Genomic DNA, 26,561 nt, shown 5'->3' on the forward strand with positions numbered 1-26,561 from the left:
GAATGGGAAAAATACAGGGTGACATAGTGCTACATGGGTTGTTGCTCTTGTTGTTGTAGCAGTGCTTTGCCCCATCCAATAGGTGTGACCAATCACAAATTGTCATCAATGTTCTCTAACGGGAGTCCAAGGAAACTTGCTGTTTCAACAGGGTGGACCACAATGAAAGGGGTGTGAGAGGCGTTGGTTCCACAATACAACTGAAGAGATGATTGGTGTCATGTGGGGACACATTGCAAGCAGGACATACATTTTGTATGGGGTTGATTCTGGATAGGTAAGCGTTTAACCTGTTACAGTATCCAGATCGAAGTTGAGCTAGAGTGACGCGCGTTTCCCTAGGGAGAGTGCGTTGCTCTTCTGCTAGTTCTGGGTATTGTTCTTTAAGTACTGGATACACCGGGCAATTCCCGGCATAGAGGTCCCACGCCTGTTTGTGAATTTTACTGAAGACCTGCTTGTGCTTTTTAGCTTCATACCGTTGTGTTCTCAGGTGCCGTATTTCCTCATAATGCTTACGGAGATGACCCCTTAAGCCCCTGGGCGGTGTAGCCTGATCAATCAGATGTCTGTTGTAGATCCTGATCGAACGTCACACCCAAGATTTTAGGGTGTAAGACAGTCGGTAGCGTGGCGCCATCGACGTGCATATTCAATATGGTCGACATTTGGCGCGTCCATGTTGTAAATAAGGTCGCCGATGATTTGGTCGATGACAATCTCAGGTTTCGCGAAGCGAAGAAACTGGAGAGATCAAGGAGATAGCTGTTTATTTTGTTACAAAGCCCATCGATCTGTGTAGTAAATTAAAAATTTTGATTCAATTATTAGAGGTTCGTTATATTTTGACAGCAAAGCTTTGACGCTCCTGAATCAAAAAATCAGTACTGGTTCATATAATTTTGGTAAGCATACATAGATGGCGCTAAAGTTGCTATTTGTATAGTGGTAAATCAAGAGTGTCAAAGCTGGAATTCGCAAACTTGCAAACCTGCGGTTACATAACTTGTGCGCTGATAGCCTCATACGAGATTATGCGCGCCTGTCCCGGCTAACTTCCTTTTTAATATTCTTACCTTCTGTTGTGGTGTCAATGCCATTAGCACTTGTTGTCGTTGTTGCTGCTGTACTTCCAGCAATATTAGCCGGTTCAATGCGTATACGTTGAATTACGCGTCTATTTGCTGGTCTATTTATAATTTTTTGTTCTGGTTCACACCAAATTATAACGCAGAGCTATTAAAAAAAAAAACAAGAATAGATCACTTTGAACACGTTTTAATCTTTTAATACGATTTCAATTACACTTACTCTTAGCACAGTGAAAATAATCACGAGAATAATTGACGAAAGTAATGCAGCGCCAAAGTTATCCATTTCCGAAAGCATATTAATAACTCAATAGGATATATTTCTTCTAAACACAACTTCGGTAATTGCCTATTATAATTTTTTTTTTTTTTAATTTTTACTAGCAATATTTAAATAACTTTAACTTCATCACGAAAATAATATGATTTTGTTATGAATGTGCTATAAAGCACCACTTTTCATTTAGCAATGTTTTCTTACCACTAACCACATTTCTGTCGGTTCTTTAAATGAAAAAATCAAATCTATAATTTGATAAAAAAAAATTGTACAAATAACAGACAGAGCACACCTTAAAGTGCCTGCCTATTACGAAATAACTAAAATAAAATTTCGCCAACATTTGACTTTGCGTTCATTATTTGACAAAAGAATTGATAAAGCTAAGGACCAGTAAACCATAAAATGCTAGGAAATTTTTATGGATGAGATAATTCACCTTAATATGTGCCTTCCATTAATGGATAGTTTCAGCTAATTATAAAATTTTTTTTATATTTTTGTGGTTTCATAATAAAAATGGCAACGCCAATAATGTAGTGTGCGACAACAAATTTAGAACGAAAATGAGACTGAAGATGGCACAACGCCGAAAGCGGGTTGGCGGAAAATCGTTCCAATAGGAAAGCCCAAAAAAAGCAATTATATTATGGCGACCTCTGTGGTGTAAAAATAGCGGGCTTCCCACACCAGAGGTCCGTCTTCAAGCCCCGGAAAAAACAACATAAAAATGCTTTAAAAACAAATTGTTCAATTTAAAATAAGTTTCTGTAAGCGTGGCCGCTCCTCGGCAGTGGTTTCACAAACACTCCGAGTGTATTTCTGCTTTGTAAAGCTTCTCAGCGAAAATGTATCAACCTTGCAAATGCCGCACAAAGTCAGCATAGAAAGAAACAAGGCGCAAATTGGCAGAGACATTCGGCCTAGATCTCCTCGGAGGTATATTACGCCAAATTAAAATTTTTTTATACATAGATGCGTGTAGAATGTATCTCGAAATTTTGAGTAAATACTCCGGAGATCCAAGTTACCGCCTAGTTCTGTCAAGAGCTGGACAGTCGAGCACGAAGTGACTACAATTACGCTACTGATACTAGCAGACATGACAAGCGTTGTTCTACCATAACTTTGGTTTATCTGCATGACTTTTAAGAAGTTTTTATAACTACCCTGCCTATCTCACCCCTCTCCCGCTCCTTCTCTACCCCCACTTTCTTCCTTATCCTTTATCTTTTGTACTTCCTTCTCTCCAAGCGTCCCTTCCTCCCTCTTGGTCTATTTTTCTCCCTGTCTCTTATCTGTCCTATCTCTAGCTCCGTCGCCAGTTCCCTCATCTCTCCATATTTATTTCAATATATTTCTGTCTCTCTTTCTCCTTCCGTTGTCAAATAACAAGAAAACCTAACCACAAATTAGATTTTTCACATCACAGGTTATATGCACATCCTCAATATAATTATACCCAGCTGTATACAGGGTATTATAACTTTGATTGGATAACGGTTGGTTGAACAGTTATAAAGGAATCGAGATAGATATAGACTTCCATATATCAAAATCATGAGTATCGAAAAAAAATTTTATTGAGCCATGTCCGTCCGTTAACACGATAACTTGAGTAAATATTGAGATATCTTCACCAAATTTGGTACACGAGCTTATCTGGACCCAGAATAGATTGGTATTGAAAATGAGCGAAATCGACTGATAACCACGCCCACTTTTTATATGTATAACATTTTGGAAAACACAAAAACCTGATTATTTAGTAAATAATACACCTAGAATGTTGGAATTTGACTCTTGATACAAATTTGAAAATCTTTTTTAAAATGGGCGTGGCACCGCCCACTTGTGATAAAATCAATTTTACAAATATTATTAATCAAAAATTGTTAAACCTATCGTAACAAAATTCTGCAGAGGTTGCCTTTACTATAAGGAATGCTTTGAAGAAAAATTAACGAAATCGGTTAAGGACCACGCCCACTTTTATATAAACTATTTTTAAAAGGGTCGTGGACGAATAAAATAAGCTACATCTTTGCAAAAAGAGCATTAAATCAATGGTATTTCATTTCCCAAGTGGATTTATAACAATAAATAGGAAAAATTTCAAAAACGTGGCGCCGCCACTTTTATGACTAATCAATTTTCTATGTTTCGGGAGCCATAACTCGAAGAAAAATTAGTTCAGAATAGAACCATATACATACATATATATTTATTATTGCGCAGACTTGTAACACTGTTAAGCACACAAAACAAACAACAACAGCATTTCAAGTGTACAGCTGGGTATGTAATGTTCGGTTTCACCCGAACTTAGACTTCCTTACTTGTTTTTTGTCTTCTTTTTTTTTTAATGTATCGGACCCTGGCTTACTTCCCGAAACCCTCAAAACAAACGCTGTATTGTTGTCTGTGCAGCTTTCTTGGAAATTCAACCAAAACCGGCTGAGTGTGATGGGAAGATAAAGACTAAATTTTGCCTTTACCACTCAGGCACAATGCTATATACGTCAAAAAATGAGATTTTTATAGACCGATGGAAAATTTTGACACTAATCGTGGTAAATACGAACATCAGAATTTTTCCGGTAAGGCATTCGGCTTTAATTGGGTTTGCACAAGATTTTATGTGACGCCGAAATTAAAACGAAATAAAATAACAAGTAAGGAAGGCTAAGTTCGGGTGTAACCTAACATTACATACTCAGCTGCCAAAGTAAAGCTTGCAAAACTTTTAAATTACCTTTTTTTAAAAGTGGGCAGTGCCACGCCCATTGTCCAACATTTTACTAATTTTCTATTCTGCGTCATAAGGTCAACCCACCTACCAAGTTTCATCGCTTTATCCGTCTTTGGCAATGAATTATCGCACTTTTTCGGTTTTTCGAAATTTTCGATATCGAAAAAGTGGGCGTGGTTATAGTCCGATTTCGTTCATTTTAAATAGCGATCTGAGATGAGTGCCCAGGAACGTACATACCAAATTTCATTAAGGTACCTCAAAATTTACTCAAGTTATCGTGTTTACGGGAAGACGGACGGAAGGACATGGCTAAATGAACTTTTTTTTTCGCCCAGATCATTTTAATGAAGTATATTTCTATCTCTATTAGTTTATGCCGTTACGGCGTACCGTAATGCGAACAAAATTAATATACTCTGTGAGATCTGCTCAGCTGAGTATAAAAATGGATATATGTATGTGTGCATTTGCTAGCTGTCGATTTTCACCATTCGTTTTAATTCAACACAATGATGTGGGGGGGGGGGGGGGGGGGGAACTCTGACTGAACGCGAGTTTGACCGTGTGGTTGACAACGAACACACACGCAAACTACTTTGTGTTTTGAAAAACTTTGAAATATTAATTGCAAGAAAGGAATGCCTCCTTCTAGTGGCGGCTCTATTTTATAAGACACCCACCTCAATACGTTCTTATTAGAGAGGTACGCATGTGATGACGACGCTAAGTGGCACCCCCGATGTAAGCTAGAGCACTTTTTTATGTAGACTTACAAAAAAAATTTAAAAAATTAATAGAATTTTTTGATCTCAGCAGTAATTACTCATATATGCCTTGGTCAGCACAGAACATCTGCAAATGATGTAACGAGTCATTGCTATCACATCTTCACTTCTACAAGTGCAGCGGAAGACAGTCGTCCAAAAACTCTGCCCTATTTTAGTTGTACTATCAAGTACTTGCTGTCATCTTAGAGGGCATCAGCGCAATTTTACCTAGTAGTCACAATGCAGAAAGTCTTTTTAGTGACACTTAGAGTTTGAAGTCCAGAAATGCCTTCGGAATATTAAACGGAAAAGATCTGATGTCTGTTATAACAATGAAGAAATTATGAGGGCAGTTGTTTGAACTCGCTAGTTTATAGCAACACAAGTATCACTTTGGTAGGCTTTACTGAAGTTGTTACATTACAAGGATGTGATAAGATCTGCCGTACGATTGTGAAGAGGTTAAATACTTATCGTATAAAATTTTTTTAATCATTATAAAACGAGCCGTACCCAACCTATCTAAAAGTCTCTTATCAAATATCCACAGAAATCAGCTGTTCTATCAATCAATTAAAACTTGCAGTGCCATCTGGCGTATGGTAGCAACTGCCGGTAATGCAGTGCAAATATTCACAATAGTGCCATAGTACAAATAGATTTCTTTGTGTGCTCATAATCGTTTATTTTTAGCATATTAATTTAATAAAATATAGCTAAACAAAAGTACTACGACCAAAATTGCCCAAAGCTCGCTAATAGCCCGAATCTCCATCCTTACAACCAAAACTTTATTTATAGATTTGGATTCCAAATAAGAGCGAAAAAGGGGCCCGTACAAAAAAACAGCAATTATAAATAATAAATATAACGATATTTCAGAAAATAATATAAGTGAAATAAGGTGCCGCATTCACCGCTGCTATTCGAGAGATAACATACAGAAATCTAACTAAACGTGCTTTTCCAACACCCGTATTGGTTTAGTGACGTGCGTGCTAGCGCATTATACCAAAGATCGCAGGTTCAAGTCGCGCGGCGAAAAACTTGAAAATATTTCACGTTATCAGAACTGTTCTTATGCAATAGCGTGCAAGCCCACAAAGTGTTTGTGGCGACGCTAAATCCAAGTCTTCTTTATATCTCATTAATAATGGGTCAAACTATATAACTATAGCATATGTACTTAGTTTTTATAGAACCCCCCCTCTTTGCTGGTTTTAAACAATATGCTTGAAGAATATTACATTTTGTTAATGGGCATATGCCAATATATTGAACATTTTCAACTTGATTCCTTATCTACCTATCTACATTAAAACGATTAGTGATATTTTGCGAAGTTACAAATACAAACATGGCTATACATGACAATAGATTTACTTAGGAATTGATAAAATGACAAATGGTCACAAACCTATTTGCATATGAAAAATATTGGTAAGTCTTCTCAAAGTTTAGAGCTCGAAATGTTCGCTTCTTCAACCGCTATTCATTCGATATTTCTTATATCTTCCTATATAGGGTCCCTGTTTGGTGGACAGCCAAATAAAGGGGGTACGGAAGATACCCAATTCAATACAAGCACTTTCCCATTGCCCTGCGACCATGCACATTATTACGTCTTTTCGGTGGATATTTCGCAAGGCATCCAGACTGCAGACGCAATGGCCAGGTATATAGCGTAAACAACTGTAACAACGCTTAAGGCCTCGGGGCAACTTGAATGTAAGTGGTATGGCCATATCAGAATGCCTTGATCTTATATAGGGCGAACAGACTACATGGTCCCGTGGGTGACTTCCAAAGTGATATTGGGGCCACAATAGAGGGGGAGGGTGGGCGCAAGTACTTCCTACAGACTGCCAGATTACCATCTGGTATCTTTCAAGCGAAAGAAAGTCTGGCGGAAGCGCGCTTAAGCTGCAGCGCATCAATACATACATTGAAGGTCATCATAATTCCTCAAGAAGTCGACACAATAGAAGGAATGAAGGAAGCAAACAAGCATTGGATAGGCTTCGCGCTGGCCGGACCATGTATGTATCTACACTGGGTTCCCTATAATAAAAGAATGGAGGGTAACAAAAAAGCCGATGAGTTGGCTAAGTTCGATGTATAAGGTAGTCGTTCCAATCCGCTTGGTAGAAATCAGAAGGAGACAGGAAATCCATATGATCCATCAAGCACGAGAGACAGATCATGTGCACATCCTACAAAAAAAGACTAACAAAGTTGCTCACATATCTAAAGAGAGAAGACTTATGTCTAATGCTGGGAATATTCACTAGACACTGCTTCCGGCGACACATGCTTATTAGCTAGGCCTCGTAAGTAGCAGTAGATGGTAGAAGTTCGATATGCAGGAGGAAATGGTTGACTACGTTCTATGTTCATGGTCTGCGCTAGCGAGGTCAATGCTCCAGCTACTAGGGATGGCAGAGATTCCAGATGTGGAGGCAGCAATTAAGTCAGGTGCTATAAAACTTATATTATTTGCCAAGAGGGCAGAGTTATTGTATAGCATAAGTCCAGGTATCTGATGGTGGGTTTTGCATTTGGCCGTCAAACAAATTCTGGTAACACTATGGACACATTCAGTCTATGTGAAGTTTTTATTGACCGGCGAGTACAACCCAACTTTACCTCAAATGGGATTGGGCTTTCAAATTGAATGTATAAATATCAGCGATTAGTTGATGGGTCCTCCCAGGTATTAAAATGATTAAAAACACCCAAAGGATTGACTTTAAAGTGTTCTCTGCGCAATCCACAGAAAGGCGATCACACAAACGGCGCAAACTACTGCGGCATCAGCTAGTTAATATAGGGTGTATTGTTCTATCTAGTGTATTGTACGACATACTGATGCTCAATGAAACTTACTTACTCCAACAAAACACCAGTCCCTTCTTCGCCCTGCAAACTGGCGGCGATTGGTCACACCAAGAGAGCTTAGATCCTTTTTCACCTGGTCCCTCCAGCGGGGTGGGAATCGCCCTTTTCCTCTGCTGATACATATAGGCGGGTTTAGATAAAAATACTTTCTTAGCATAACATGGCCTAGCCAACGTAGCTGCTGCGTTTTAATTCGTTGGACTATGTAAATGTCTGCGTAAAGCTCGAAGGTGTCATTAAATCTTCTTCGATATTCGCCATCGCCAACGCGTAGATGATTTATGGACCATCTTTCGCAAAACTTTTCTCTCGAACTCTCCCAAAGCCCCTTCATCTGATGTTGTCATGGTCCATGCTTCTGCACCATATAGCAGGACGGGTACGATAAGTGACTTGTAGAGCATGATTTTCTTTTGCCGGAATTGATTGAACCTATATATAAATCCACTGTCGACCAGATCTGCACAATTAGCTAGATCTTAGAAAAGACTCATGATATGAGAACTGACACGTATAACCTTTTTGTGAACTTTGCTAAATGGCGTTGAACAACACCATCAGCTCTATGAGTATTATAAACCACCTACACGAGGCTTCAGACAAGGGGATTCCTTATCGTGTGACTTTTTTAAAGAATATTTTCGCACAATAGCCAGGTGAAAAGTAAAGTCCTTTGTTGGCGCTCTACAAACAAGTTGCTTAACATACCTGTTGTACTCGGAATCATGGACAGTGTCGAGAGAAGATGAGATGAACCCCTGAAAAGCTAGCCAAACGATGCCCGTGATGCTTACGGCTAGTATCGCAGGCGGTATAGTGATGAGCTGTGTGAGCTTTACACAGATATGATGATAGTGTAGCGAATAAAAACCCAAAAGCTAAGCTGGCTAGGTTATGTAATGCGAATGGACGAAGACGTTCCGGCCAAGAAAGTATTTCAGTGGACACCGCAGTTTGGAAGCAAAGGAAGGGAGAGACCTCCACTGAGTTTGGAGAGGCAGGTGGAGGAAGACTTGACCTCCCTTGATGCTCCCAATTGGCCTCACTTATCACAAAACAGGGATAGCTGGCGTGACTTGTTACGAATCTGCCAATATCGCTTAGGCGGTTAAGTGCCAATTAATTATGACAAATTTCAACAACGCTTAAGACCTCGGGGAAGCTTGAATGCAGGCCGTTTGGCTATAACAGTATAGCGTCGTCTAATATAGAGTACATGGTCCCCTGCCTGAGCTTCGAAAGAGATCTTGGGGTTACAAATTAACGGAAAGGATCGAGTCTGCTCTTTATTGTGTCAAAAAAGTAGATCGGTAGCGGCTGGCAATTGTCTTTGAGGCGGAAAGTTTGTACTTAAGGAAAGCAGCAGTAATGCTGGAGAAAGCCTGCTAAAGTTTCAGTCGTATTGATATATTTGTTGAGAGTCATACGGCTATTAAGGCGATAATCTCACACGGGAGGAAGACTTGATCTCTTTTGGTACTCCCGATTGGCGTCAGTTATCGCGAAACAAGTATAGCTGGCGTGACTAGTGATGCAATGACCAAAATCGCTTGAATGGTTAAGCACTAATTAATGCTGATAATCAGGCACACAGTTCCTATCCACACGCAGTTCCTATGGAATTAAAAAAAATGGTTACTACTGCCCAGCAGCGAATCGCACTAGTTCCGTACCATCGCAGAACTAACTCACTAAGAGACGGTACAAGTTTTAATATAATATAAAAAAAGATTACGTTCTGAAAATTGCAATCGGTTCAGACATCCAGCGGCCCTACGAGTGTATTTCTGGTATGAAATCTCAGTAAAATTTATCTGCCTTAACGTAGTCGCATTACACTGCAAACTGGAGCTTCGGCCTTAATCACTTTGGAAGTATTATGATCAGCAATCGTATTTAATTCTTTAAACTACTTTTCCTAAAACTTTTTGTTAATTACTTATAACGTCGGAAAATTTTCTTAAAAAATTGATTCGTATTCCATTAATCACTAACCTGTATGCCGCACTAAATGGGGTATATGGCGTGCCTGGGCGCGTCGGCGCATCTGATGATACAAATGTGTTTCCATTCTACAGAAAATTTTTATCAACCACTGCGAGCGAAATGAGTAAGTTTAGTTTTTATCATTTATTTTATTTTTATCGATAAGTGATTTAAGCAGTTAATGCAATAATATTTTCTATTACATTTTGCCGCCCATATCACTGGCGTTAGTTACACGACACACACAAACACATACATACATACGTACTTTGAATATAAGGGCGATGGCAAAAATTCCCAACATGCAATAAATATATGCGAGCTCATCCATTTTATAGAATTTATATTTTAATTTGATTTGCCTGCACTTGATTTAGAACTTGACTAAAGATAAAATTTGTATACAATTTAAATTTTGTTAATATTTTATTTCTAAATTTAATTTGCGCCATTTTTGAAATAAGAGATGACGTTTGATTGTCAATATCTGTCAAATTTTGAAATCAAAAAAGGCAAAGCGTAACAAATTTCGATTGTGAATTAGCAAGGGCGGGTGCATGAGAGGGGGAGAATTTACAAGTGCCATAAGGACTTTTCTACGAGAGTGGATTTCTGGTAAATTTTTTCACTTTCAAGCTAAATTTATTGAAAATCAACTCATAAGAAAATAATTAAAATTTTTTTTTTTAAGTTAAACGGTTTTATTGAAAAGAATATAATGTAATACTAATACTAAAAGCCAGAGAATAATTAGGTAGGTCCTAGGTACTAGGTTAGGTTAGGTTGAACTGACCGGTCCATGAGACCTCACATAGACTGAATAAGTTCATAGTGTTACCAGAAGTTTGTTTTAACGACCAAACTGAAAACCCCTATCAAATCCCAGGACCTATGTTATAAAATAACTCCGTCCTCTTGGCAAATACTACCCACATAGCATATGGAAGATTGATTAAAGTATAAATCACCACAATGAAACAGTTCCGACTCCTTTTGACGGCTAAAAACTGTTTAATCAATTCTGCGATCAAAAGAAGACTCGAAATCGACTCCCTCTTATGAGTGAAATATGATTTATTGAAAAAGCAACAACAAAATGTAAAGCGATCACAAAAAATGATTAAAATAAGATTCCAAATAGACTCTTAAATGTCTCGAGAAAGAATCGCAAAAGCTTTAAAACACACTAAAAAATTATTCCCACAACACTCATATATGATGGTAAATATGACTCGAAAAATACTAAATACTGATTAGAAATATAGGTTAAAAGAGGCTCACCAAGTGTAGTCGCGCGTATGGTACCATTTTCTCCCGACGAGGGAGTCTTTTCTGATCAGAAAATGAGCGCATATATGCTTATTTTGATCATGCTGGAAACTCGAAAAAGACTCTAATATGATTAATAATTTCAAAAAATGATGAGTGGGTAGAAGCTTCCTAGGATTTAAGCCACTTGCTGCTTCTAGATCTGACAGCTGTATCACTCCTAATAGCTGAAGTCTTAGCCTGGCAAGCGCAGGGCACGAACGTGCTCGATCATTTCCTCCTCCAGCCCGCACTTTCTACATCTGCTATCACTGACCAAGCCTAATTTAAAAGCATGTCACGCCAGAAGGCAGTGTTCAGTCAGAATACCTGTCATGAGTCAACAGTCCTCTCTTTTTAATGATAGAAGCAACTTTGTTAGTCTAAGGTTGTAAGACCTGCACATAATCTGCGACACTTTATAGCCCCGCCTTTCCTGCTTGGTCGATCATGTGCACCTCTCACCTTCGCTTAATTTCGCCCAATCTAATTGGGACGTCTAGGGAGCAAGCTTCAAGGGATGCATCCTTTTTAGCTAGTTCATCCGCTCTTTAATTCCATCTATTCCCATATGCCCTGGGACCCAATATAGACGTATGCTTCTCCCTGTCCCGATTCTCTGCAGGGACTACTTACACTCTAACATGCATTTAGATGATGCGCTATGCGAGATTATTACCTTAATTGCTGCTTGAATATCAGTATAAAAGTTAACACGGTTGCAGCTTAAGCTATTCTCTTCGAGGGTTTTTACTGCTTTGGTTACAGCTAATATTTTCGCTTGGAAAACGTTACAGTAATCCGGCAGCCTGCAGGATCTGTTTATTTCCGGATCAGCACAGTATACCGCAGACCCTACTCCTTCCACTACTTTGGAACCATCTGTGTACACATTGTATCCATTTGAGCACCCTTGCGCCAACCGTCCACCTCTATTGTGGCCTTGAGATCTCCCTCGAGGCTCAGATAGGGAATCAGGTAGTATGTGATTGATGACGCTATACTACTATCGCCGTATGGTCGGTGCTCAAGCTGTCCCGAGGCACCGAGCCTGGCTGCAGTTGTTAATGCTATGTTCTTTGCTACCAGGTCTACAGGTGGAATGTACAGAATGGCATATAGTGCAGCCGTCGGGGTTGTTTTCAGGGCTCCCATAATGCTAAGCACTGATAGTCTGCATACCCCCTCTAATTTTTTGAGGTAGGTTGTTTTTTGTGTGGCTTTCCACCAAACAAGAACTCCATAGCATAGAATAGGGCTTACAATCGCTGTAAAAACCCAATGAAAAAGGGGGCGATAAGCCCCACGTACACCCCAGCATTCTTTTACATACACAAAGTGCCGTTGAAGCCTTCTTCACCCTCTCCTTCACGTTGAGCTTCCATGACAGCTTACTGTCTAGGATGATTCCTTGATATTTTGTGAAGTGTTTCTCCTGTAGGGTCACTGCTCCTAACTTAGGCCTGGACCAAGTTGGGATCTTGTACCTCTTTGTAAACAAGACCATATCCGTCTTCTCCTCGTTGACTTTCAGCCCGACATTAGATGCCCTATGTACTAGTCATCACAATCCTCATCAATCTAGGCCGTCGTCAACCGCTCATATCTTTACAAATGATATTTTCATATATGTATAAGTAATACCAACTGACCCTTAATCACATTATGATTCGCCTCACGTTTTTAGAAATTTCACGCGCCCAACTCTTTAATTTATTTGTGTGATCAACGCCCTAGATTGATCAGGAGTGCGATTTCTATTCCTGTATGTAATATGTGTTCCAAATATGAGCCAAATCGTAACAAAAATACGATTTTTTTGAATATCTCGATCCATGCGCCACCTAGCGGAGTTTCTTCTTCTTTTTATTGCATTGTAATCGTGTTCTGAACTATATTCCAAGTTTCAAGCTTGTAGATTATCGGGAAGTTACTTAAATTTCAATTACAAAATTAAGCTCGCTACACAGAGTAAAGCTAAATAAAATGTTTAAAAGGCTTTATTTTCTCTGAGTTGTGCTAAACTCATTTTGGATTCCTTAATGAGTGGGAACGTGGCGGTTTTTTTTTGTTTTTTTTGCACAGAACCTCAGCTATAAAATCGGATGCTTCCAAAACCTCTCGCATTGTTGACAAAAAAAAAATCGTTTGCCCTTTCCTGCTTTCTGGGGCTACTTTTGACTTTTTTATCGCAGCGCTATGTTGACATCCGTTCATAGCTCATTACGTTGGCATCAGGGACAGCACCATAGTACTTCCGTAGAACTTTTCTCTGAAATACGTCAAGGGCCATCCCAGCTCATCTTGACACAGTCCTTGACGACGAGCCACACATCATTTCATACCTGTACTGAAGGGCTTATTGAGTGTGATTTTTATTCGTCGAGGGAATTAAAATTTTCAGTTGAGTCCTAAGTAACAATTGTTGGCAAGAGTAATGCTCCTTTGTATTTCAAGGCAGATATTGTTTTGCAGCTGAGCAGAGCTCACAGAGTATATTAATTTTGTTCGCATAACGGTATCCCGTAACGGCATAAACTAATCGAGATAGATATAAACTTCTATATATCAAAATGATATGGGCGAAAAAAGAAATTCTGTCCGTAAACACGATAACTTGAGTAAAATTTGAGGTATCTTAATGAAATTTGGTATGTAAGTTCCTGGGCACTCATGGACAACGAAAAAACCACGCCCACTTTCGATATAGAAAATTTCGAAAAACCGAAAAAGTGCGATAATTCATTACCAAAGACTGATAAAGCGATGAAACTTGATGGGCGGGTTGACCGACTATGACCACGTCCACTTTTTCGATATCGAAAATTTCGAAAAATTAATAAAAATGCCATAATTTCATACCAAATACGAAAAAAGGGATGAAACATGGTGATTGGATTGGTTTACAGATACAGATACAAATACAGATTTTACTTTTATATGCGGTACGCCTTCACATATACAACTAAGCTAAGGGACACTCCCTTTTAAAACCCTCATAAATACCTTTAATTTGCTACCCATATCATACTGTAACGAATTTACTGCAAATCCTCTTATTTGCCCTTTTATTAAGTTCGAATCACTAAACTGTTGAATAAATAACTCCAATATTGAATAATGGAAAAATGGCCTTTATTAAAGTACTTCACTATAACACTTATACTTTGCAACTAGTTGGCTTAATAACCAACTGACTGATAGCTTAAATGAAACTAAACTATTGCCCGACAGATAGCGTGCTTAACTAAAAACTGCACATAGCGCCTCTACCGCTGATGCTTTTATTCTCTGTGATTTCCTCGTGGCATCTTCTAGGCGCTTCCAGAATTATTTAGTTAGTTATAAATTTCCAACTACAACAAATTACAACTACAGATGTATAATTCTTATAGCTTCTCTCATACCACTTGCGCTTGTATGTGTGAGCGACACTTCCCCAATCACAATTGCATACCTTCAGATAAGATATCTGCATGTGCTTTCGTTGCTCTCAGCTGCGTGTACCTACATATGTGTAGACATAATGATTGATTCGTTTATGTAGATACATAATTGATCTATGGATGTGCATGCAAGGCGCTGCTTAGCATCGGCTTAGAGATGGCAGCACCCCTTAGTTTTGCTAATATTCGTAACACTGCCCTCCACCTAAGTCTGATCGTCCCGATCAGACAAATCTCTCGTTCTAAACGCTGCTAGCATCGCCAAATGTACCACTCTTCTATTTCGTGATTTCCCAATTGCTTGTATGCGGTAGATGACATCACTGATCGTCTTCACAACTCTGTACGGGCCTTCCCAACTGCATCGATATTTGGATGGAACGCCTTTCCGCCGGTGAGGGTTGTATAGCAGTACAAAATCTCCCTCCCGGAAACCTTCCGAATTATTTTCCTTGTCGTACCTGTGTTTCATCTTACTACTCATTATCCTGGATCGTTCCCTCGCACTCTGTTGCTTTGCCAATGAAGAACTACTTCGCAGAGCTTGATCTTGACGGATTGACTTTGCATCATCAGTATCGTCTTGACGTTTCACAACAGTAGTGCGCGCTGGCTTGAAACCATCCTTGCATTCCTTCTGGAAAATTCTTTCAGTCGTTTTAGTGCGTCCATTAGGGTTTGTCAATGCCAGTGTTTTTCTCGCAGGTACCTTTGATTTCGCTTTATTTGTCCCATTCGATCTATCACACTTTGCCTTTGACTTTCGTGGTCTTTGTCGAGTCTTCTCCACCAGTACTCTATTACTACTGAACCCTTTCTGCAAACTGAAGTTAAGTGGTATATCCTGGTTCTTATAACGCATCACCCTTCTCTGCATATCGATCTTGATGTCATGGTCACCCAAGAAATCCACTCCCAATATAACTTCATCAACAATCTCCGCCACAAAAAATTTATGTAAAACCATGACCTTCCCAATTAAGACTTCACAGATCACTTCTCCCGGACTTGGTTATACTCGCCAGTGACCGTACGCAAACTCGCTCCAGGTAATGACTTTACTCTCCTATAGACCAAATCAGATCGAATCAAGGAATGAGATGCGCCCGTATCTACAGTCAGTACATGTTCTTTACCATCCACATTCCCTCTGACGGTAAGACTGCTCGATTTTCTACCAATTTGCAACACAGATATCACAGGGCATTCATTAGCTGGTTCTAGCTCTCGATCTCTACCTCTTACTCGCTCTTGCTCATCTCCTCCAGCTTTGCGTTTACGGCCACCCACATTGTTGGAACTATTAGGACAAAGATCGCAATGACGTGCAATGTGACCGGGCTTCTCGCATTTGAAGCATTTGATAACTCTTTCACTCCTCTTTTGCGATCCTTTCAGTGCCTCCAATATTGCGTCTACCCACTCTGGCCTTCCTATTTCCACACGGCGTGCTTTGAAAACTGGCTTACACAGAAGCGACGCTGTTTCCTGAATCAGAGCATGTGATACCGTCTCTGCAAATGTTTGCTTTGGGTTTGCGTATGTAGCTCGCTTTGTTTCGACGTCCCGTATGCCATTTATAAAGCTCTGAATCTTTACCCTTTCAGTGTATTCCACGGGTGCGTCCGCATTCGCTCAATGTGCTAGCCTTTCAATATCCGACGCAAACTCTTGCAATGTTTCACCAGGCCTCTGATAGCGGTTAAGCAACTCCATTTGGTATAGTTGTCTCCTATGCTCAGTTCCGTTTCGTCTGTCTAGAGCGCCCATCAATGCTTCATAACAGTTCCGTTCGCCCTCTGGAATGGTTTGTAAATTATCAGCTGCAGGCCCTTTCAACGCCATGAACAGTGCAGCAACTTTATCTTCAGCATTCCAGTTGTTCACTGCTGCGGTCTTCTCAAACTGTAGCTTAAAGACCTGGAAAGGAACAGAACCGTCAAAGGATGGTGTTTTTACCTTTGGATTACTCGCTGAAACAGCTGGGCGATTCATTTGCAACTCCTGTATACGACCTCTCAAAGCTTCTATCTCGACATCAATTTTGTCCTCCAGCTGCACAATTTTTGTATCCTGTGCTTCCAGCTTTGATGTTACCCTTATCTCCTGTGCCTCCAGCTGCGTGGATATGCGGGCCTCCTGTGTTTCAACTGCTCAGCCAACTGAGATGTCATATATGTCTTTTGCTCTTCCAGTTGAGTTTCCATCTTGGATGTAATCTGTGTCGACATTTCTGACATACGCGTTTCTTGTGCTTCAATCTTCGATGTTATTCGTGTCTCTTGGGATTCCATCTGTGATGACATATACGTGTTCTTCCAGTTGAGATGATACTGTCGATGTTTGAGCAGATATTGCAGCCAAAATCATGTTCAAGTCTGTGCTCGTAACTGTCTGCGATGTTTCGTTTTTCTCTTCAATTTTTGTTGTTGTCTCGTCCCCATCAGGATAAAAGACATCCTCGTCCACATCAATTCCTTCTGCTTCCATTGCCTCTCGTAGTCGTGCCTGAAGTTCGAGTTTAATGCCGGTTGTATTCAATCCACGGTTCTCCAACTCCTTCTTCAGTTGCTGGATCTTCAATTCACTGAACTTTGCCATGTCCTTGTTGTCCTCTGGAATTTATTCAACAATTCCTCTTCTGACACCAATTGTAACGAATTGACTGCAAATCCTCTTATTTGCCCTTTTATTAAGTTCTAATCACTAAACTGTTGAATAAATAACTCCAATATTGAATAATGGAAAAATGGCCTTTATTAAACTACTTCACAATAACACTTATACTTTGCAACTAGTTGGTTTAATAAGCAAACTGACTGATAGCTTAAATGAAACTAAACTATTGCCCGACAGATAGCGTGCTTAACTCAAAACTGCCCATAGCGCCTCTACCGCTGATGCTTTTATACTCTGTGATTTCCCCGTGGTATCTTCTAGGCGCTTCCAGAATTATTTAGTTAGTTATAAATTTCTCAGCTACAACTGCAGATGTATAATTCTTATAGCTTCTCTCATACCCTATGCGCTTGTATGTGTGAGCGACACTTCCACAATCACAATTGCATACCTTTAGGAGCATTTCAGATAAGATATCTGCATGTGCTTTCGTTGCTCTCAGCTGTGTGCACCTACATATGTGTAGACATAATGATTGATTCGTTTATGTAGATACATAATGATTGATCTATGGATGTGCATGCAAGGCGCTGCTTAGCGTCGGCTTAGAGATGGCAGCACCCCTTAGTTTTGCTAATATCGTAACGATACAAACACATTATAGAGTCACCCCTGGTCCACCTTTATGGCGACATTTCGAAAAGGCGGCCACATATAGAACTAAGGCCCACTGCCTTTTAAAATACTCTTTAATACCTTTCATTTGATACCCGTGTCATACAAACACATTCCAGGGTTACCCTAGCTTCATTTTCCTACAGGGTGACTTTCCCTTATTTTGTCTCCGAGGCTCTCGGCTGAGTATGTAATGTTCGGTTAATTTAAATCTGTCTTTTTCTCCTCTTTATCTATACCAGAGAACACACATCACCAAGATCAATGGTGTCAATATTGAAATACGCCAGCATTTGCACGCTCTTGTATCAGATTATGTTAATACGGTTGATATCAGTAGTACTATAAGGCAGCAGACATGATTGTAGCCGTTTCCTTGCCATAATTGCAGCTCTCACCCCCGACATATGTACGTAATATATGTTCTAAATGCGATGTGTTTCCACATGACACCAACCACCTATTTAATTGTAATGTAGAGCCTACGCCTCTAAAAGCAATATTTCCATGTTCAAATCCTGTTGAAACAGCATGTTTCCTTGGACTCCAGTTAGAGGACAATAATGACAATTTGTGAGAGGCCCCACTTATTGAATGTTGACACAACAACAGCTCTAGAAATTAGTACACATTTTTCTCGCATTTCGATGAAAACGTGGGTTCAATATTTTTCACAGGTCACTTTTAAGAACAAAGTTCGAAGTTCAAGAGAACTTTTACACTTTCCCATATTACGTTGGCTTGGCAGGCATATGCTACTTGTTACACATACATTTAAGGTTATTTGCGAAGTTTTCCAAATAACATATATACCACAACAAATGTGTACAAGTTTAACACAAATTACCTGGAACCTCAAGGCAATGTCTTCTCGGTCTTATTGTCGACGCGCGCGTCAAACGCGTTCGAGGAATATTATTGATCAAATTATCTGCTTGATGTTTGAAGCACTTATAGATTATCTTAAAGTTAAATGAAAATTAAATGAACATATGGGAACTTCTCTTCGAACTCAATTTTACTCACGACAAATAGTAGAATTAACAAAAAACTCAAATAAATTACGTCTGAGAAATACATTTTCAATTTGTTTGCCTTATTTTCGAAAAAAAAAAACAAAATTAGTCACGTTGTTATTAAAGCAATTATCAAACACTTGACTAAATAAGACGCGTCTTTGAACAATTTTGCATCACAATTGTAGAGTATAAACCAATTAACAACTTGAATGACAATAATATGAGAATAATTTTTTTTTATCTTATCAGTGCTTAACGAAAAGCTCTAAAGCTTTTGGAGCGTATTAAATTTTGGCCTAGATAAGAATCATTTAGCACCACAAACACATTTTTTGGGTAAAAATTTGTATTTTGCTGTGAATGTGTGTGGATGTTTTACACATACACACATGCAAATTGGTTTGGGTTATGATTCAAAAACAGTAAGCGATGCGCTCTGAGTTGAACAGCTAATATCAATATAAAACTCGTATTAAAGAAAAACAAAATTACAGAGTTAAAATTGGGGGAATAATTCTATGACGAATTGAATCGCTGAGTTATTTATAAAATAATCGTAAATCATAAACACAAGATTAGACGCTGTTCAAAAATTATGCGGAATGTGTATGCACTAGCCTATACACGCGGCCTAGTCCGCACGAAATAATAAAACATAAAAATATTGCGATATACCCCGATATATGATCCTGAAAACAGTTCGGAGACATTCCATATATAAACCCACAATCATCTATAGAAAGAAGAATATACGGTCAAAAAGTTATCACAAAAGGCCCCGTTGCGATACAGAAATAGCCTCAAAACAACCGGGAGAACGCCGTGAAATGAAAATTTTTATTATTAAGGCGCAGAGTGTCTTATTCCAAAATAATTTGAAAATTATCTGGAAAGCAAATAATGAACCAGGGGTGATCTGGAATTGATCGAAATCATCTTGAAGTAGTCCTGAATCGCTACAGAAAACAATCCGAAATGAAGACACCAATCCCGAAATTCTGCCGAAATTGTACCCAAGAAGTCCCGAAAAAATCCCGAAATAGTTCCGAATTGGACCCGCAACGGAACCAAATTAATCCCGAAATTATCCTGAAAGCAATCCCGAATTGATCCGACAGTGATCCCGAAAAAGGACAAATGCAGAGAAAATTCCGAAGTCATTCTTATAAAAGGCATGCAATGATCCCGAAATAGTCCCCAAATAATACTTCAGATTTGACTCTGCTCCCTTTTCGAAAACTGTTCGGGCCTCAATTTAAGTGATTCAGGTCCCAAAAATTGGTAGACCACGATGAAAGTGACCCATATACAATATTATCGGACTGAGGTAAATACTTTCAGAATTAAAGCAATTTGTAAAAAGGTTCACGGAGCTTGGAGGGGGAAGGGGGTGTCGTTTAAAATAAAAATACTTAGAAGCTTTTTTCAGGGTAACATTATACTAAGTATCGACTGCTGGGTATAACCATAAAAAAAAAACAAAAATTAAAGTATAAAACATTCTCTCATAAACATTTTCGAAAGAGTCGAAAAAATTTTACTAAAATTTCAACATTTTTATTTGGAGCTCTCTGAATTTATATAAATATATATTTTTATAGCCCAACACATTTTAGTCTGACAAAGTACAAGTTATGGGTCTCTCAGAATTCGGTTTGATTTTAGACAAAAAAAAAAAATGTTTACCGTATGTATGGAGATAAATCTAAAACACGCTTCGGAAAAATAATTTCCGAAACTCCATCCGAAGTGTCAGAGACCTTTAACTTGTACTTTGAGAATTCGAAATATTCGTAAAATTTTCTCGAGATTTGAGGTTTGAAAAAAAAAATGTATAAAAATTCCTACTGCTATTTCTCAGTTTACTAATGTACATTTGCGCCACCTAGCGGAAATTTCACTTTCACAGCAAAAGTTTCATCAGGTTGATAAGTTTATGCAAGGTGGCAACCCTTTTTGAATTATTTGAACTCCATTTTAGAGATAGGAATGATGTATGGGTTACTCACCTACAGTAACTCGATTTTGCTGCCTTGTTGTTGTTGTTGTTGTGAGTTCAGGTGTCAGTGTAAATGCTTTTACAAGCAGCTAGAACATTTTGAAAACAATGAAACTTATCAGTTACTGTTAATAAAGTTTAATGAGCGGCAGGTGGAATATGTATTTCTATTAATTGGTTCAATAAACATACTTTAGGGTGGAACGACATTTTTGTTGCATTGAGCTGTTGTTACTTCATCTCTCATTTGCACAACATGGCCAAGTCAGCGTATCCGCTCTGTTTTAATTCACTGGACTGCTCATCGTTAAACCGTCTGCGGAACTGGTCGTCGCCAACGCGTAGAGGCTCATAAATCATTCGAAAAACTTTTCTTTCGAACACTCCCAGAGCTCCGTCACATGATGTTGTCATTGTTCATGTTTTGGCACTATATAATAGCGCGGGTATGATAGGTGACTTGTAGAGCATGATTTTCGTTTATCGAGATAGGACCTTAACTATCAATTGCCTACCTAGTAGCATTTATAAGAGTGATTCTTCGTTGGATTTCAGAGCTGATGTTGTTGCTAGTGTTGATGCTGGTTCCCAAATAAACGAAGGTTTTTACTATTTCGAACTTATGACTGCCAAGGCGCATATGTGCTAACACTTTGCACGATGACAGCAGGTACTTCGTTGTGTCATCATTCACCATCAAACCCATCTTTTTCCCGTTTGGTGTAAGTAAAACTCACGACGCGGGTGTTTAGGCTGACAATGTCAATGTCGTCAGTGTACGCCAGTAATTGCGCGCTTCTATAGAATATTGTTCCAGTGCGGTTAAGTTCTGCAGCTAGTATAATTTTCTCCAGCATCAAATTAAAGGAATCGTAAGATGGGGGGTCGGTCACCCTATCTGAATTCTCGTTTAGTAACGAACAGCTCGGAGAGGTCCTTCCCAATTCTGACTGAGCTGGTGGTGTTGCCCATTGTCATTTTGCCCAGCTGTGTAAATGGCAGCATATATTGTCGGTGGTAGATTTACCAGGTCTGAAGCCGCACTGATACGGTCCAATCAGCTGATTCACGGTGCGCTTCAATCTTTCGCAAAATACGCTTGATACGACCTTATATGCGATGGAAAGAAGGCTGGTTTTCGTGATAGCGAGCGCAGTTTGCAGTATCCCCTTTCTTGTGGATTGGGCAAAGAACACTTAGATTCTAATCGTCCGACATCCATTCGTCCGACCAAATTTTGCATAGGAAGTGATGCATGCTCTTTACCACCTCTTTATCGCTATATTTTAATAGCTCCACAGGCAATCTATTAGCTCTTGCGTCTTTTTTTATTTTTATCTGGCCAACGCTACTCTTAAGTCGTCATAGTAGGGTGGGAGAACATTTATTCCATCGCCATCGATTGCGTACTTGTTCATCATCCCTGAGCGGTACATCGCTGTCCCCATTAAGGAGGGCAGAGGTGTGTTCCCTACATAATCTTGATAAATCTTGAAACCAGCCGGTAAACCAAAGATATTTACATATGAAAAAGAAAAAAATCCAAATATTGTTAAAGGAAATAAAAAACCAAGGCGAATTCTCAGTACCAGTATCCCAACAGCTGATTGCTTCTTCTTGATTATTTTCCATACAGCGCCTTGTACTTTAATATATCAGTTAATCGAAATCAATTAAAATTTTCCTTTGACTTGACATTTTTCTGCACAGCGAATTAGTTGAATTCGCTTTGCCATCACCTGGTATGGATTCGCCTTGTAAAAACTCAAAAAACACTATTATTTTCGAAGCGACATAAAAACTAACCTTTTATTCTTAGAGAAACATGTAATTTTTGTTTTCCGAGCCAAAAAAAGAACTAAACAAGTAAAGGTGTCTAAGTTCGGGTGTAACCGAACATTATATACTCAACGTGAGCTTCAATTGCACATTTCATTTCAGATAAATTACTTTTCTACATAACACGTGGCACCGCCCATTTAAAAAAAATTTTCTCCCCATTTCCTCTTACAACAAATCTTGATAAGTGAAATATCATTGATTCAAAACTATTTTTTGCTACGTTGTGGCTTATTATTCTAGACTACGACCCTTTTAAACTTGTTTTATATCTAAGTTGCCGTGGTCTTCAACCGATTTCGTCCAGTTTTCCTAGAAATATTTTCTGCTATAAGGAAAACATATGTACACAACTTTATTACGATCCGTTAATTTTTCTTCGAGTTATGGCCCCCGAAACATAAAAAATTGTTTAGTCATAAAAGTGGCGGTGCCACGCCCATTTTTTTAATTTTAAGTTTTTCCTATTTATTGTTATAAATCCACTTGGGAAATGAAATACCATAGATATAAAGCTCGTTTTTGCAAAGATATAGCTTGTTTTGTTCGTCCACGACTCTTTTAGAAATCTCTTATATAAAAGTGGGCGTGGTCCTTAGCCGATTTCGTTATTTTTTCTTCAAAGCATTTCTTATAGTAAAGGCAACCTCTGTGCCGAATTTTGTTAAGATAGGTTTAACGATTTTTGATTAATAATATTTGTAAAATTGATTTTATCACAAGTGGGCGGTGCCACGCCCATTTTCAAAATTTGTTAACATTTTTATCAGGAGTCTCAATATCAGTACACACGTCAAATTTCAACATTCTAGGTGTATTATTTACTAAATAATCAAGTTTTTTGTGTTTTCCGAAATGTTACATATATAAAAAGTGGGCGTGGTTATCATCCGATATCGCTCTTTTTCAATACCAATCTATTCTGGGTCCAGATAAGCTCGTGTACCAAATTTGGTGTAGATATCTCAATATTTACTCAAGTTATCGTGTAAACACAGACGGACGGATGGACGGACATGGCTCAATCAAATTTTTTTTCGATACTGATGATTTTGATATATGGAAGTCTTAATCTATCTCGATTGCTTTATACCTCTTCAGCCAACCGTTATCCAATCAAAGTTATAATACCCTGTGTACAAGTACAACGGGTATACTATAGCAACGTTTCCAACACCAAATACACAAAATTCTGAACTCCCTTACAGCAATTATAATGCTTTTTAAAGAACTAAAAAATTTATTTGAAAAACAAACTATTTCGTCCCACCCTAATAGTCTGTTCTTACAAACTAAACTAGCTATAACACAATACTTACACGGAGAAGCACCAAAATTGAGATAAGAACAACAAAATAATAAATAAAACTAAGTAATGACATATTTTCGTCTGACACTGATGCGATTAACTCAACATTCCTTTACAAATGCTTTTCATATACTAAATTGTTTTATTTGCAAAAAAACTTTAAATAGTCTTTACTTTAACGAATACTTAAATAGATTTATGCGAATTTGTTGTGAACAATTTTGTAATCTTATCATTGGTTGGTTGAATTTCACATTTTATCAAATTATTGTTTATAATTTTCAAATAAACCTACACACTTCTATGATGGCTCGCAAAGAGAAATGCAGAAGCCCAAGCAACTTAGCCGCACGCGCCAATACTTCACATTTTGCTTATTAAATGTGAGTGACCTTTCAGAGATATTCATTTAAATGTTCATTATTTGATTGTCTAGTGATTGCCGAGCCACTTTCTTCTTTTGGTTTTAGTTCGTATTACATACCATTGGTGTTTTAATATCATGAATAATTTGGTTTTAATGAAATCCTCATCCAAAGCTTTGGTGGCTGACCCGTCTGCAAAATAAAGACGCATACTTGGGTCGCCTGGTGGGTCATTCTTGCTCTTATACTAAAAGCGGGTATCTGTAACAGGGGACCTTTGTTAGTGCAATAAGGGAAGAGTTTTTCGACCTGACTCCTGTGAGCTCCCAGATAACGGATTGGAATTTTGTCTGAGCATTCCTTCTCTGACCATCGATATCTATATATAATTCTGTCTTGACGAGTGACGTCCAAAGAATTTTCAAATATGCGAACTAGCTGAGGTCTGTATAGTTGCAAGCTGGATGAACTTCTAACTGGATCATATACGGTGGTAGACGTGTTATTCGAAACTGATGTGGACGCCATGGTGGATAAGTTTACTCTGGTTGGTAAAAGTACTTTTCATTACTGTTACCCACTGAAAACTCATTTGGATGGGGATAAAGATCCGCGGGTGACTGAGACGATAAGTGACCGCAGAGCTTTCTGAGGCTCTCCAACAGGCAAAGACGAGTAAACTACGCACGTGCTGGGAGCTCTACAATTTTTAAATATGAGATTACATACGTTTATATACATATGAGACTAGAGAAGCCAAAAGAGACTCCTGGGTAAGCTTCTGCGAAAACATGGAAGGGTGTAACGAGCCCGCGTGGCTCAGGAATATTCTCTTGTCGGAACCGGCTTCAATAGGATACCTGAAAGGTGTAAGTGAACACTCATTTCCCGAATGTCTCAGTTGGGCAGAAATATGATTCACTGCTAGCGATTGTCAGCCTAAAAGGACTGCATTTATCCCCCATGGGGAAAGCCAAAATACATGGGCTATTAACCCTTTTAAGCAGTACAAGTCTCCCTGGCACAATGATTTAGCAACTTCAAAGAGCTTTGAAGGTTTCTTGCAGGTGGCTGTCTGCGATATAATCAAAGTCACCTTCATTCCAATAGCTCCCACGTCTACCCCAAAGACTTTAAACCAATTAGCCTATCCTGAATACACTGAGGAACGTTTTACATTGTTACCTGGGAGTTGTGACCAAGTGGTCCGAATCATGCGGTTAGCTCTTGTTCCTAGCAAAACTGAGCACGTTTTGTTTACGCAGTACAAGATTCCAAAATTCAGACGACCCTCTATTGGGGAAGTACCTGGTGTTGTCAGACAGGGTTAAGTACATTGAGACTATTATTGACAGCAAGCTGGCATGAAAACTTAATGTGGAGGAAGGGCTAAGGAGGTTGCGGTTGCCTTAAAATTCTGTCGAGGAGCAATCGGCCCGATGCATTGCAGCTTCTTCCAGATAATCAGGCGGCTTTCAAAGTGCTAGGTTCTGCCATTGTTGGGTTGAGGGCTGTGAGGGATTACTTGACCTAACTTGTGGTGGCATCTAATTACTTTTTGACAAAATCTATCTGGGTGCCGGGGTATGAGGATATCAATCGCAACTATTATGATAATCTCTTGGCCTGGGAAGGCACGAATGGAATGTGTGGCGACTTTGGAATTCCGCTGGCCACTTGTTCTGGCCGCCCTCTCCACCTCGAATCAGCTTACCAAACGCTGGGCTGACACCACCGTCTAATGTAGCGCAGAACGAGGAGGTACTGGCTTTGAATTCGGTATGATGAGGAATTGGAATGTCAGAAGCATGTATTTAGAACCATAGGTTAATAGGTAAAGGATATATTGAATTTGTCGATCAACAAAGACCTCACATAGAATAAATTTGTCCACAGTGTTTACACATTTTTTTTTGACAATTTTCCTCAGTGTATAAAATATAACCATCTTCTTAGCAAATACTATACGTTTTTTGTGACCCAGTTTTATTGTTACTTCGAAATTTGACAACTCTGCCGGTCCTAGTAGCCAGAGCTTTGATCTCGCGAGCGTAGCATACCGTTGGAAGTATGAACCATCTCGCTTCGGCCACTGCAATGACACTATGCAGCTTCCTTTCTAAAGATTTGAACCTTTTGGTAGAGGTCTGCCCATACGGATAGCAGCAATCTGTTAGCTGCATTGTCAAGAACTGCTTCATCATT

At 39.0% G+C, this 26,561-nt stretch overlaps 1 protein-coding gene across 4 annotated transcripts in view; it reads right to left on the reverse strand.

Moving 5' to 3' along the window:
- Positions 1–24,096, reverse strand: part of LOC137245275 (uncharacterized) — a 78,784-nt gene extending 54,688 nt beyond the window's left edge. Inside the window, exons 1-2 of one of the 4 annotated variants that reach the window (XM_067775657.1) lie at positions 24,002–24,096; positions 20,854–20,932 (exon numbers count right to left, since the gene is read on the reverse strand). In XM_067775657.1, coding sequence (XP_067631758.1) covers positions 20,854–20,932; positions 24,002–24,064 — 142 coding nt within the window. In that variant the 5' untranslated portion in view covers positions 24,065–24,096. Of the gene's footprint in view, positions 1–1,076; positions 1,237–1,311; positions 1,584–9,786; positions 9,887–10,045; positions 10,220–18,672; positions 18,788–18,851; positions 19,021–20,853; positions 20,933–24,001 lie in introns of those variants that run through there. The other 3 variants (XM_067775655.1, XM_067775656.1, XM_067775649.1) reach the window with 3 other exon arrangements.
- Between the last annotated feature and the right edge of the window lie 2,465 nt (positions 24,097–26,561).

The sequence above is a fragment of the Eurosta solidaginis genome, chromosome 3, assembly GCF_040869045.1.
Source record: "Eurosta solidaginis isolate ZX-2024a chromosome 3, ASM4086904v1, whole genome shotgun sequence".
NCBI lineage: Eukaryota > Metazoa > Arthropoda > Insecta > Diptera > Tephritidae > Eurosta > Eurosta solidaginis.